General features: G+C 32.9%; 1 protein-coding gene across 1 annotated transcript in view; it reads left to right on the top strand.

Moving 5' to 3' along the window:
* The window catches only part of VRK2 (VRK serine/threonine kinase 2), a gene marked incomplete at both ends in the record, with an annotated part of 108,706 nt that overhangs the window by 30,827 nt on the left and 65,676 nt on the right, over positions 1-12,203 (top strand). Inside the window, 5 exons of the mRNA XM_080711614.1 lie at positions 537-586; positions 1,288-1,357; positions 2,732-2,819; positions 5,283-5,388; positions 6,793-6,885. Coding sequence (XP_080567740.1) covers positions 537-586; positions 1,288-1,357; positions 2,732-2,819; positions 5,283-5,388; positions 6,793-6,885 — 407 coding nt within the window. The remainder of the gene's footprint in view (positions 1-536; positions 587-1,287; positions 1,358-2,731; positions 2,820-5,282; positions 5,389-6,792; positions 6,886-12,203) is intronic.

Below are 12,203 nucleotides of genomic sequence, written 5' to 3' on the forward strand. Positions count from 1 at the left end.
GGTTTTTAAAGGCTTTATTCTTATTTTCACCTTTTTTCTAGAATTTTGTCTAGAAATTTTTCACACATTCTACTTTGATGAATTTTTATTTCTGAATTATTATATCATAGAATCAGTTTTTATTTCTTAATTGTCATAGTTACCAATTTAGTAAAATTGAATCAATAGATTTTAACGTATACAATCTATTGAGTTTAATGCTGTATACCTAAAAATATTTTCCCCTATATTTTGGATCTTTGTGATTAATATTATTGATTGGTTTCCATGTTTGAGTATTTTAATAATGGCACATGATGAGGAATGTGGGCTGTGGTGTCAAATTTAAATTTCAGTCTTACATGCTATTTTTTAGTAAGTAAGTTCAACTTCTTAAACCTTTTTAGCATCTTGTGTAAAGTAGAGATGATACCTACAACCATAAGAGATTATTAGTAAGATATAAGAAGCTAATATATGTAAGTGCCTAGCGCAGTCTCTGGGATATAGGATCAACTATTATTTCTCTTCTGTGTTTTTTTTTTTTTTTTCTGCAGCTTTCCCGACAAATAAACTAGACAAAGATGCAAGACATGTAATAAAAGTGGTAAGTGTTGATCTTAAATTTGTATCTCATATATATTTGACTTTTTTCTTTCTGCTTTATTTTTTGTCAATATTTTTATTTTGATTTTTATAACCATTTACTTATCAGTGAGCCTCGTGTTATAACATAGTTTTACCTAATTAAAATGTTAGGACTAGACAGTTGTTCTGGATTTCCATCCATCAACCTGGTATCTTATTTAGTGATCTATTCTTCTTTTTGGCCCTCTTAGATGGTAGGGTCCTTAAAAAAAGGCATTGGCTTTATTTCTGTTTATATGTCTTGTGCTTAGTACAATGAATAAAATATAGTAGACATCAGTCAAGGTATTATGCACGAGTGAACCACCAGGGTAGTTTCTAGTATGTCCACCTTGATGTACATGCTATTATACAGTGAGTGTCTGTGGTTTGTTATGTATATAATTCTCAGTGCTCTTAGTGTTTTCATGAAACTACTTTCATTTGTAAGACTATATTGGGATAGTAGTACAGTATGTTGTTGAAAATGAGATTCTTTAAGGTTTTTTATGTTTTTTGAGATTTTCAGTGGAAATCTGGTGCATGTGTTTTGTAAAAATTTATTCAGATACTCTTATGTATTGCATATGTATACTTTTTTTTACAACTGAAATGCCAATTCCATTTTTAGAATTATTTGGATTAATTTTTCCTAGTAAAATTAATTTTTTTCTTTGATAGGAATATCAAGAAAATGGCCCGTTATTTTCAGAACTTAAATTTTATCAGAGAGCTGCAAAAAAAGACTGTAGTAAGTAAAATTAGCAAAGCAAACTACTTCCGTATATGTGCTTGCTAAAGTGAGTGTTAATATTTTGTTTTTTTTCTGGCCTTCTGGAAAATTTTTTCCATAAGAAATTTTATTGTAAAGTGATATAGTTAACTGTTATAACATATAAAAGCAAGACAGATGGTTTACAAATCTTGATATGGCATACATAATGGGTTATATATTTTAAGTCAAAGTTGTTTCTATTACTTAACATAAAATGTTGAGTTGTTGATCTAAGCTACCAAGAGTTCTCTTAGTCTAAAAGATAGTAAAATGAAATGAGTATTGAGTTTTTTTTTAAGACAAATCATTTAGATAGAAAAGATATATAGAAAAGGCAAAATAGGCTATAGATATACACAAAAGTAATGACTCTAAAATAGACTAAGATACATGGAAATGATTAAATATTAAAATATTTAAGAAAATATTAGAGAACTGAGTTTTGGAACATTAATTGGAGCTGAATGTCATAGACCAGTTTTAAGATTTCAGTGTGAAATGAACATGAACAGAGATGAAGTATAAACTATTTTAAAATGGTTATAGTAAGCATTGTTACTATATATGTAGGTAGGCTAAATAAAACATTTAGGAAGTTGATTGGGTATGACTAGTATAGTCAGGGTCTTTTATGTAATGTTTAAGAAAAAGAATGATGGGTCTGGCCTAAATACTTAACTTTCTTTTCCTTAATACAGCCTCTTTAATATTAAGATTATAGTTTTTACTAACTGCTTAAACTATGTCACATTAACAAATTGAATCCATTAAATTTGATTGTGTATCAGTAGAGCTGTCTTAAACATGCAGCACATATTGTAGAAAAGTGGAAACATGATTAAGCTACCTGATTAAGTGGATTTGATTTTTAATAAACTAACTTGAATCAGAACAGTTTCTACATAAAAATTTGAGATTAAGATGATTTTTCTGCTCAGTTTCTATTTTTTGGACTATCATGGCTTTAGAGTTTAAAGTATAAGTAATAAGGGAAAAAGCAATTTCTGTACTAATCCCTTGGTAGTTGACATGTTATATTTGAAATTATCTAGCATGTAAAGAAATAATTTTTTTCATGATTAGGAAATATTTGGGAATACAATACCATTGTACTTTTTTAAAGACTGACTTGTATTACTATTGTTTTAATTTAAAAAATATCTTTTATGTTATACTGATAACAAATAGATTTTGAAGTTATTAGGTATTTTGATTTAAAAAATTTTTATTTTCTAGAAAGATCTGTCTGATACTATTTTGGTAGCTAAATTAGTCTTAGTATCTAAGCAAAGGTTAAAAATACCTTCCTAAGTGATATGAATAATTTTCTTGTTATATTTGTTTTTGCAGTCAAAAAGTGGATAGAACTCAAGCGGCTTGATTATTTAGGAATCCCTATGTTTTATGGATCTGGTTTGACTGAATTCAATGGGAGAAGGTAAAAGGAAATCATAGTTAAATACCAAATTGTGTAATCAACTATTCTTATGTAATCTCTTATATATAATGCTGTGTAATAAATTATCTAAAACATAAAGGTTTATAGCAACAAATTTATAATATCTCAGTTTATGTGGGTCAGGAATCTGATCTGGATACTTTTAGCTTAAAGACTCCCAAGGCTTGATTGGAGAAGTATCTGCTTACAAGGTCACTCACATGGCTCTTGCTCTTAATTCTACTCATATAATTATTTCCAAGCTGTTTGGACAACATTCTCAACGGCTATTACTCAAAACAACCTATCACACAACCTAGAGGGAGGAAGATTTATTTGCTCTCAGTGTTTGGGAGATTCAGGGTTCAGTCCATGTGAGGCCAGAGTCTGTGGATCTCTGGGCATGGCAGTGGGAAGCCGAGGGAGAGGGAGAGAGAAAGGTTCTGCTCTTATACCATTGAGGCCCAAAGTAAGAGAGCAAGCAAGCAAGGAGATTGAAGACAAAAGCACAGTCCTAAAGCTGCACCCCTAATGACCCACCTTTTCTAGACACATCCCACCTTCTTAAGCTATCATCTGATAAATCCATTATAATGAATTTATTTATTTATTTATTTATTTATTTATTTATTTATTTATTGGTGGTACTGGGGTTCCTGGAAACCCTTCTACCTCCGGGTTATACTCCCAGACCTATTTTTATATTTTTATTTGGAAACAGGGTATCTTAAGCCAGCACGGCTGGCTTTGAACCTGCACGATCCTCCTGTCTCTGCCTCCCAAGGGTGGGGATTACAAGCGTGCGCCACCATGCCCGGCCATTATAATGAATTTATAAACGACGAAGTTACAACCCACATGATTTAATTAGATTGGCTCTGAACATTCATACATAAGCTCTTCAGAGGTCTTTCTGTATCTAACCATAACACAGACCTTACTTCCTGACAGTGTGGATCTCTAAATAAACTACCTGTATGTTCTAAAGAAATGGCAGCTGGCCTAGAGCAAGTAATTGGAAGAGAAAGAGAGCATGCACAAAAGAATGCATCTAAGCCAAAAGTTATGGTCTTTTTATAGTCTAATATTAGACATTATAGTCTATCACATCAACTAGATTGTCTTTGTTTGAAACAAGTTACTAGGTCTTCTTGATTCACAGGAGAGATTTCATCTTCATCTCTTTAGAAAAGTTACAAGAAAGATTTTGTAGAAATACTTTTTAAACCACCAAATATGGCTAGACATCACATAAATAATTCATTAATAAGATTTAAGAAAGAAAAAAATTGTCATTATTATGTAACCATTTCATGCCATGGAGTTTCATATATGTTACCTCATTTTGTCTTTTCTAATAGCCATTTCAGATAATTTTTATTTTACAATTGAGAAAACAGGCTCAGATATTAGCACTTTGTTCACATCATCTTTTTTCTTTCTTTTTTTTTTTTTTGGTGGTACTGGGGTTCCTGGAAGCCGTTTGACCTCCGGGCTATACTCCCAGACCTATTTTATATATTTTTTTAAATTTGGAAACAGGGTCTCCTAAGCCAGCGTGGCTGGCTTCGAGCCTGCGCCATCCTCCTGTCTCCGCCTCCCAAGTGCAGGGATTACAAGTGTGCGCCACCACGCCCGGCTATTCACATCATCTTTAAATGCTATAAATAAAGACAAAATGAGAAACAATGATTTTGAAACAAAAGGTTGCCAGTAGGGGACTAAATGACATAGTGAGTCATGGCACATCCATATTGTGAATATGCAACCGGTTAAGTAAATCAGAATTATACCAGCTGACTTGGAGTGATTTATATAAGATGTTATTGAAAAACATCTGGAAAAAGTGCATTTGATAACATCACAGTTTTGTAAAACATCAAACCAAACATTTTAGGTGTTTATATTTGTGTGTTTATATAAAGATAGATGCAGAACAGGGGCTGATGTGAGGTATGTAAGCCAAAGGGAGAAAGGAGTGGAGCGTGCCATATAGAAAAAACAAAACAAAACAGCAAGAAGTCAGTTTTAAAACGATTGTTCTTTATAAATGTATAGAGAAAACAAATCCGATTTTACAAGGTCAACAAACAAATGCAAATAAAATTGTGTGTGCAGACAAATACTTTATTCTGGGCCATACGGCAAGAAGGTAATAGAGTCAAAACTAATTAAATTCAGGACTAATTTAAGAAGACTGTTCTCTTTCCGTTGTTCAGGACAGTTTGGATAGTTCAGTATAGCATTATCTGCTGCTAGATAACTACCTACAAAGTAAATTCTGAATATTATCTTTTTGCAGAAGACTAGCAGAATTATTAATCTGTGTTCATTCTTTAAAAGTTCAGATGGCATCATGCTGGATTGTTAGGTTGGAGGTTTTTTTTCCTTGTTTCAAATTCATTAATAGACAATTTCAAGCATTATTATCTCAGAAATCTTTTTGATGTCTTTTTCATATAGTTACAGATTTATGGTAATGGAGAGACTAGGAGTAGATTTACAGAAGATCTCAGACCAGAATGGTACTTTCAGAAAGACAACTGTCCTGCAGCTAGGTATCCGAATGGTAAGCAGGAATGACTTATTTTACAGATTTTGTTTTGGATTATTTACTTGTTACAGTGTATACATTTTCACCCCAATAGAATTATCAGAAAATGAAGGATTGTTGCCCTAGAAATGTCAGTGATTGAGAATAGAGGCTATTTTGGTGAAATTAATAGCAGCAGGCTCTGTAAATGACAGAATATGCTGTGTTTGGCACTGCAAACTCGGTTGGCCCTCTCACTGCGAGTTTGTAGCCTCTTTTTCCCCTTTCTCAGAGCTTTGTATCAGTGCAAGCCTGCCTTGCTGTAAGAGTAACATCTCTTTTGTCAGTCGTGACATTACAAAATATGGCCAAAGATATTATTTTTCATATTAACATGTGATTATATGGGGGAAAAAAACTAAAGGTTTTTAGTTGGAATTAGGGATAGTAGCAATAATTAGTTGTGGAAATGATTATGTTTGCTAAATGAGAAGCAATGAAATCCTAATAGTACTTGTTTATACCACATATTTGTTTTATTTTGTTTGTAGTTGGTTTGCTCAAGTCTCATTTTATTTTTTCCATTTTAAAAAGAATGAAACTAAGCCGGACGTGGTGGCGCATGCTTGTAATCCCAGGGTTTGGGAGGCTGAGACAGGAGGATTGTGCAGGTTCGAAGCCAGCCTTCAGCTGCTTAGTGAGGCTCTCAGCAACTTAGTGAGACCCTGTTTCCAAATAAAATATATTAAAAAAAAATAGGGCTGGGAGTATAGCCTGGAGATAGAAAGCCTCTGGGTTTTACCCCCAGTACCACCAAATAAATAAATAAATAAATAAATAAATAAATAAAGTTACTCCTGCCATGTTGTGATGTAGCACATGAAATGTACTAATTTTCCTATTTAGTCCATTCACTCAGCCACTAAATGGTTAGTGAGCACTAGGTGTACATAACATGATAGGCCAAGGGTTTTAAAGATGAAGGTCAGGGGCTTTCTATTACTATAGAGGACAGAAGCTTATGGACAAGATCTTTTGTTCTGAGGTCCCCAAGACTTTATTCATAATTGTTGCTTGGGTGAGAAGTGGCTAAGTGGACTTCATGATTATTTCACTATAGATCTCTGATTTTATGCTGTTTTTCCTCTATGTGCAGTGTGATTTGGCGACTGGAATGTCAGACATAAGTATTGTTGAGTCCTGGTTTCTTTCTATTAGAAATTCAATTAAAATACTTAATATTTAAGGATCATTTCATTTAACTTTTTCCAGGATGAACATTCAGAAATTATGATATTTTAGAATAAGTAACCTATAACTGCAAAGTACATTACTTTTTCATCATTAATATGAAAAAAATTTATCTTATTCTCTAATAAATGTTCAAGTTGATCATGAGTTCTGAATAGTAGTATAACCTTATCTGTTTTTTTCCCACAGTTGGATGTACTGGAATATATACATGAAAATGAATATGTTCATGGTGATATAAAAGCAGCAAATCTACTTTTGGGTTACAAAAATCCAGATCGGGTAAATATAGTACTAAGCTTTTGCTTTCAGGAAGGGTACTCCAGTATTATACTGAAATGTAAAAACAAACTCTTAACCCAGAAGAGTTTATAAATGAGGGCCTAACAATGATGAATGTTTTAATTTATCTTACCTAGTTTATCTAATTTAATCCTTGCACCAAACTAATGAGTAATTAGGATGAGGAAACTGGGAGTCAGAAGAGTTCAATCATTTATTAATGAGCACATAGTGAAGAAGTGATTGAGCAAAAATCTAAAATTTCTGAGTAAATATAAGGAACCATCAAATTCCAATAGGAACTAGGTATCTTGGTGCACACCTGTATTTCCAGCTACTTGAGAGGCTGAGGTAGAGGAATCATAAGTTAAAGGCCAGCCTAGGCAACTTTTAAGACCCTGTCTCAAAATCAAAAGGGATAAAGATGGAGCTTAGTGGAAGAGTATTTGCCTAGCATACATGAAATCCTGGGTTGAATCCCCAGTATTACAATAACAACAAAAAAGGAAGCTGTCACATTGGCTCCTTTTCTCCTGCTGTATAACCAGTTAAGTTTTTAAGCAGAAAAAGCATTTCCAATACCATTTATTTTGGTGATGGAAGTGTGCTGTTTGTCAAATATGGTAGGCATTAACCTGTGGCTCTTATTACTTGAAATGTGGCCAGTACAATGCCATCTCTTGTCAAGTGTGGAGCAACAGTTACTGTCATTCATTGCTGGTGGGAATGCAACATGGTGCAGCTACTTGGGAAGCAGTTTTTGCAGTTTCTTAGGGAGCGAACAAACTCTTACCATACCATCCAGTAATTATGCTCCTCCTTATTAACCCAAATAAGTTGAAGATACGTTCACACAAACACCCTTCACACAGATCATTACAGTAGTCTTGTTCATACTGGCCAATACTTAGAATCAGTGAAGATGTTATTCTCTAGAGGATTTGATACATCTAGTAGATGGAATATCATTCAGTGCTAGAAAGAATAGCAAGCCTGGAAAAGACATAGAAAAAAACTTCAGTGAATATTAATACATGAAAAAAAAGCCATCTTAAAAAGGCTATATGAATACTGAATGATTCCAACTATTTGACATTCTGGAAAAGGTAAAATTATGAAGCCAGTAAGAATTCAGTGGTGGCCTGGACTTAGAGGTGAGGAAAGGATGAATTGGCAGAGCACAAAGATTTTTAGGGTAGTGAAGTCTCCTATATTCTTTAATGCTGGCTGTATACCATTATTTATTTATTTATTTTTTGGTCAAGGCTCATAGAGTATACACCAGGAGTGAACCTGTACAAACTGTGTAAACTGTGGACTTTGGATGGTAAAAGTATATCAGTTTGGACTTGTCCATTGTCACATGAGTAAGGCTCTGGGTGAGGGTTGTTGTTCTGAGGCTTTGTTTCTAGGGGCCAGATGTATATGGGAACTCACTGTACTTGCCACTCAATTTTACTTGGATTGCTCATAATTTACCTAAATTGAACCAAGAACTTCTTTTAAAAATTTTATTTTATTTTATTTTATTTTATTTTATTTTATGGGCCTGAGGATGGAACCCAGGAGCCTTTGACCTCTGAGCTACACTCCCTGCCTTTTTGTATTTTTATTTTGAGACAGGATCTCACTAAGTTGCAGAGGGCCTCACTAAGTAGCTGAGGCTGTCCGCAAACCAGGATCCTCCGGTCTCAGCCTCCCGAATGCTGGAATTACAAGCGTGTGCCACCACGCCCAGCTAAAAAAATTGTTTTAAAAATGTGATTTATTTGACTGAGGAACTGAATTTTTAATTTAACTTAATTAAAAATAGGTAACTACACATAACTCATATCCAGAGTACCAGGACAGATTTAAAGAGTTAAAATAATGGTGTCTATAAAAATTTAGAAAAAGTGTAATTGAATATTTAACTGACCTCTGGATGGGTAAATAAAAGTACAAGAGAAAAAAATCTTAACAGCAAATATTGATAGATTGAAAATTTTAAGACATTTCTCTATTTTTTTTTAAAAAGACAGAAAAACATAAATGAGAAACTGGGAAATATATTTATGACAAAAGTTTGAGAATATCAAGCATTAAAAAAATAGTAAAGATACCAGATACTTTCATAGAACACAGAAGAACAAACTGTCTTAGAAACAAATGAAAAAGATCATCTTTGCTAAAAGCTAAAAGATGGAGATCAAAACAATAAGCAGCATTTTTAAAGGTCTTATCAAATTGTAGAAGTCTAATAATCTGGTAATATCGATACTGAAGAGGATGCAGACACTTATAGAATGTTGGTGGGAGATGCAAATTTGGTGGAAATAGAGTAAATCAAGTTTACAGAGGGACAGTTTTGCAATATGTATTAAAAGCCTTTAAAAGTTTGTATACCTTTTTAAAATTAGACTTGCTGAGTAATTTGGAGTCATTAAAATTCACTCTACAAAATGCACAGTTGGGATATTTTTTAAATTCCCCCCAGTTTTCCTATTTTTTTTTTTTTTTTTTCAGTTAGTAGCCGTTTATTGTCCCCAAGCCCTGGAAATGATTTCAGCTCCTGTATTTTTAGAATTTCAGGAATGGTATATAAATGGAATTATAAGGTGTATGCTCTTTTGTGTCTGTCTTGTCATGATGCTTTTGAAATTTATCTTTATATTTCATAAGTAGCTTATTTTTAATGGTTGGGTAGTAGTCTACTGAAAAACTACCATTTTTGTTCACCTATGGGTGAACATTTGGGTTGTTTCTTGTTTTGCTCATTATGTAAAATGACTATAAGCTAAGCATTAATTTACTTTGTGTGTGTGTAAGCTTTTTTGTGTGTAAGCTTCTTTTAATTTCTTTTGGGTAAATAACTGAGAGTATAATTTCTGGGTCATATGAAATCTAACTTACATTTAACTTAGGTGATGCCAGACTGTTTTCTGGTATATTATAGAATTCCCATTGGCAATGAGGTAATTGGATTTGCTACACATTTTCCTTTCGGTAGTTTTCTAAATTTTAACCATTATATTAGGTGTTAGTCATATGTATTAATTAATTTTTCATCAGTCTTTTCTAATGCTGATATTGAACAGATTTCATGTGAATTTTTGCCACTCAAATTTTCTTTGGTAAATGTGCCCATTTTTAAATTGATTTTTAATTTAATTTAATTTAATTTTTTTTGTGGGTTTGGGGATGGAACCCAGGGGCATTTGACCTCTGACCTACACCCCCTGCCCTATTTTTTATTCTTTATTTTGAAACCGGCTCTCACTAAGTTGCAGAGGGCCTCACTAAGTAGCTGAGGCTGTCCGCAAACCGCGATCCTCTGGTCTCAACCTCCCAAATGCTGGGATTACAAGCATGTACCACCACGCCTGGCTTGATTTTTCTTTTTAATGTCTTGTAAATCTTTGTATTTTGAGAATAGATGTCCTTTTTCAGATATTTGTTTTGCAGATATTGTCTGTACCTATGACTATCTCTTCATTTTCTTCTCAATGTATTTTGAAAACCAGACTTTTAAACTATAATGGTGTCCCGTTTATTATTATTTTTTTCCTTTTTGATTTCTACTTCTTGTGTTCTAAGCCAGGGTAACAAATGTTTTCTTGTAAGTTTTTCTTCAAGGAAGTGTTTTAGAACTCTTACATTTAGATTCCTGATTAATTTCTATTTAAATTTTATGTCTGGTGAAAGTTAATGATTAAGATTTATTATTTTTTCTCTCTCTCTGTGTGTGTGTGTGTTCATTCTCCAGTTCTTATAGTGTCATATGTTGAAGTGAATATCCTTTCTCCAGTGAATTGCCTTGGCACATTTGTCAAAAATGAGTTGACTGTATACACCTGGGTCTATTTCTTGATTCTCTCTATTCCAGGATCATATAGCCAAATATTATACTTCCCTGACCAATATTGCTCTATAGCTTGGAAATTTGGTAGTGTAAATCTTCCAATATCATTATTATTTTTTTCCAAAGTTTCTTTTACTATTCTGGCTGCTTTTGGAATTTCTGATATAATATTTTAGAATCAATCTGTCAATCTGTCAATTTCTACCAAAATACCTGCTAGGATTGGTATTGTGGTAAATTATAGATTTATTTGAGGGAATTAATATAAAAATATGTAGTCTTTTGTCTAGGTGCCCCACTGATTCACCTAGAAAAAGATGATTTTTTTTTTTTTTTTTTTGTGGTACTGGGATTGAAACTCTTCTACCTCCGGGCTATACTCCCAGACCTATTTTATATTTTTTTATTTGGAAACAGGGTCTCTTAAGCCAGCGAGGCTGGCTTCGAACCTGTGCCATCCTCCTGTCTCTACCTCCCAAGCGCGGGGATTACAAGCGTGCACCACCATGCCCGGCGTAAAGATGATCTTTTTAATATTCAGTTTTGTTGTTATTTTTAATAACCTCAAAGTATTTTCTGATTTCCCATATGGGTTTTTCTTTTTTACTCTAGTTACTTGAGATCATGATGATTATTTTCATGTATTTGGAGGTTTTTATATCTTTTTCTGCTATTGATTCTTAATTCTATTTTGATTAGAAAAGAACTTATATGATTTTAGTATTTTAACATTTATTGAGAATTACTTAAAGTCTAAAGATATAGGCTAATGTTGTCTAAAGATGTTGCTAAATGTTTCATGAGCTCTTGGAAAAAATATGTACCCTTAATTATCTTTTTCTATATATTTTATCTAGTTTAATAAAAAATCGACAAAGGAGCTTTGTTAAATTTTAAAATGAATTTGGAGGAGACTTTACATCTATATTCATTCAGCAATAAGAAATGTTCTTATAGTTTATTTTAAATTTGTCTTTTCAGGAGATTTTTAAAAAGCTTTTCTAGTTTTACTCATGTCTTATTATGTTTATTCCTAAATATTACACTTATTTTTGTTGGCATTGTCATTGTGCTTTTACTCTACCATTATCTTTTCTAATTGGTTGTTATTTTTTAATTTTTTATTGGTGCATTGTATTCATACATCATAATGGTGTAAAATGTACATTCATTTACATTCATACATGTGCACAAAGTCCATTTAGTCCCTACCCAGTTCTCACCCCATTCCCTACCCACCCCTCCTTCCCATGCTTGGCTTAGTGTTTGACTTCAATATATTTAAGTACATTGTGTGCTTTAGAGTATTTCCTTCTTCCCCCCTCCCATCCTCTCATTTAGTTGTCTTGTTTGCTCCTCTATAGGATTTCCTTTTTCATTTAGAGTTCTTCCTATGACCCGTTTCTCCTTAGATTTCACACATTATGGAAAGCATCTGATTTCTTATTTTTTGTGACTGACTAACCTTATACATATC

The sequence above is a fragment of the Muscardinus avellanarius genome, assembly GCF_963383645.1.
Source record: "Muscardinus avellanarius genome assembly, chromosome: 15".
Lineage (NCBI taxonomy): Eukaryota > Metazoa > Chordata > Mammalia > Rodentia > Gliridae > Muscardinus > Muscardinus avellanarius.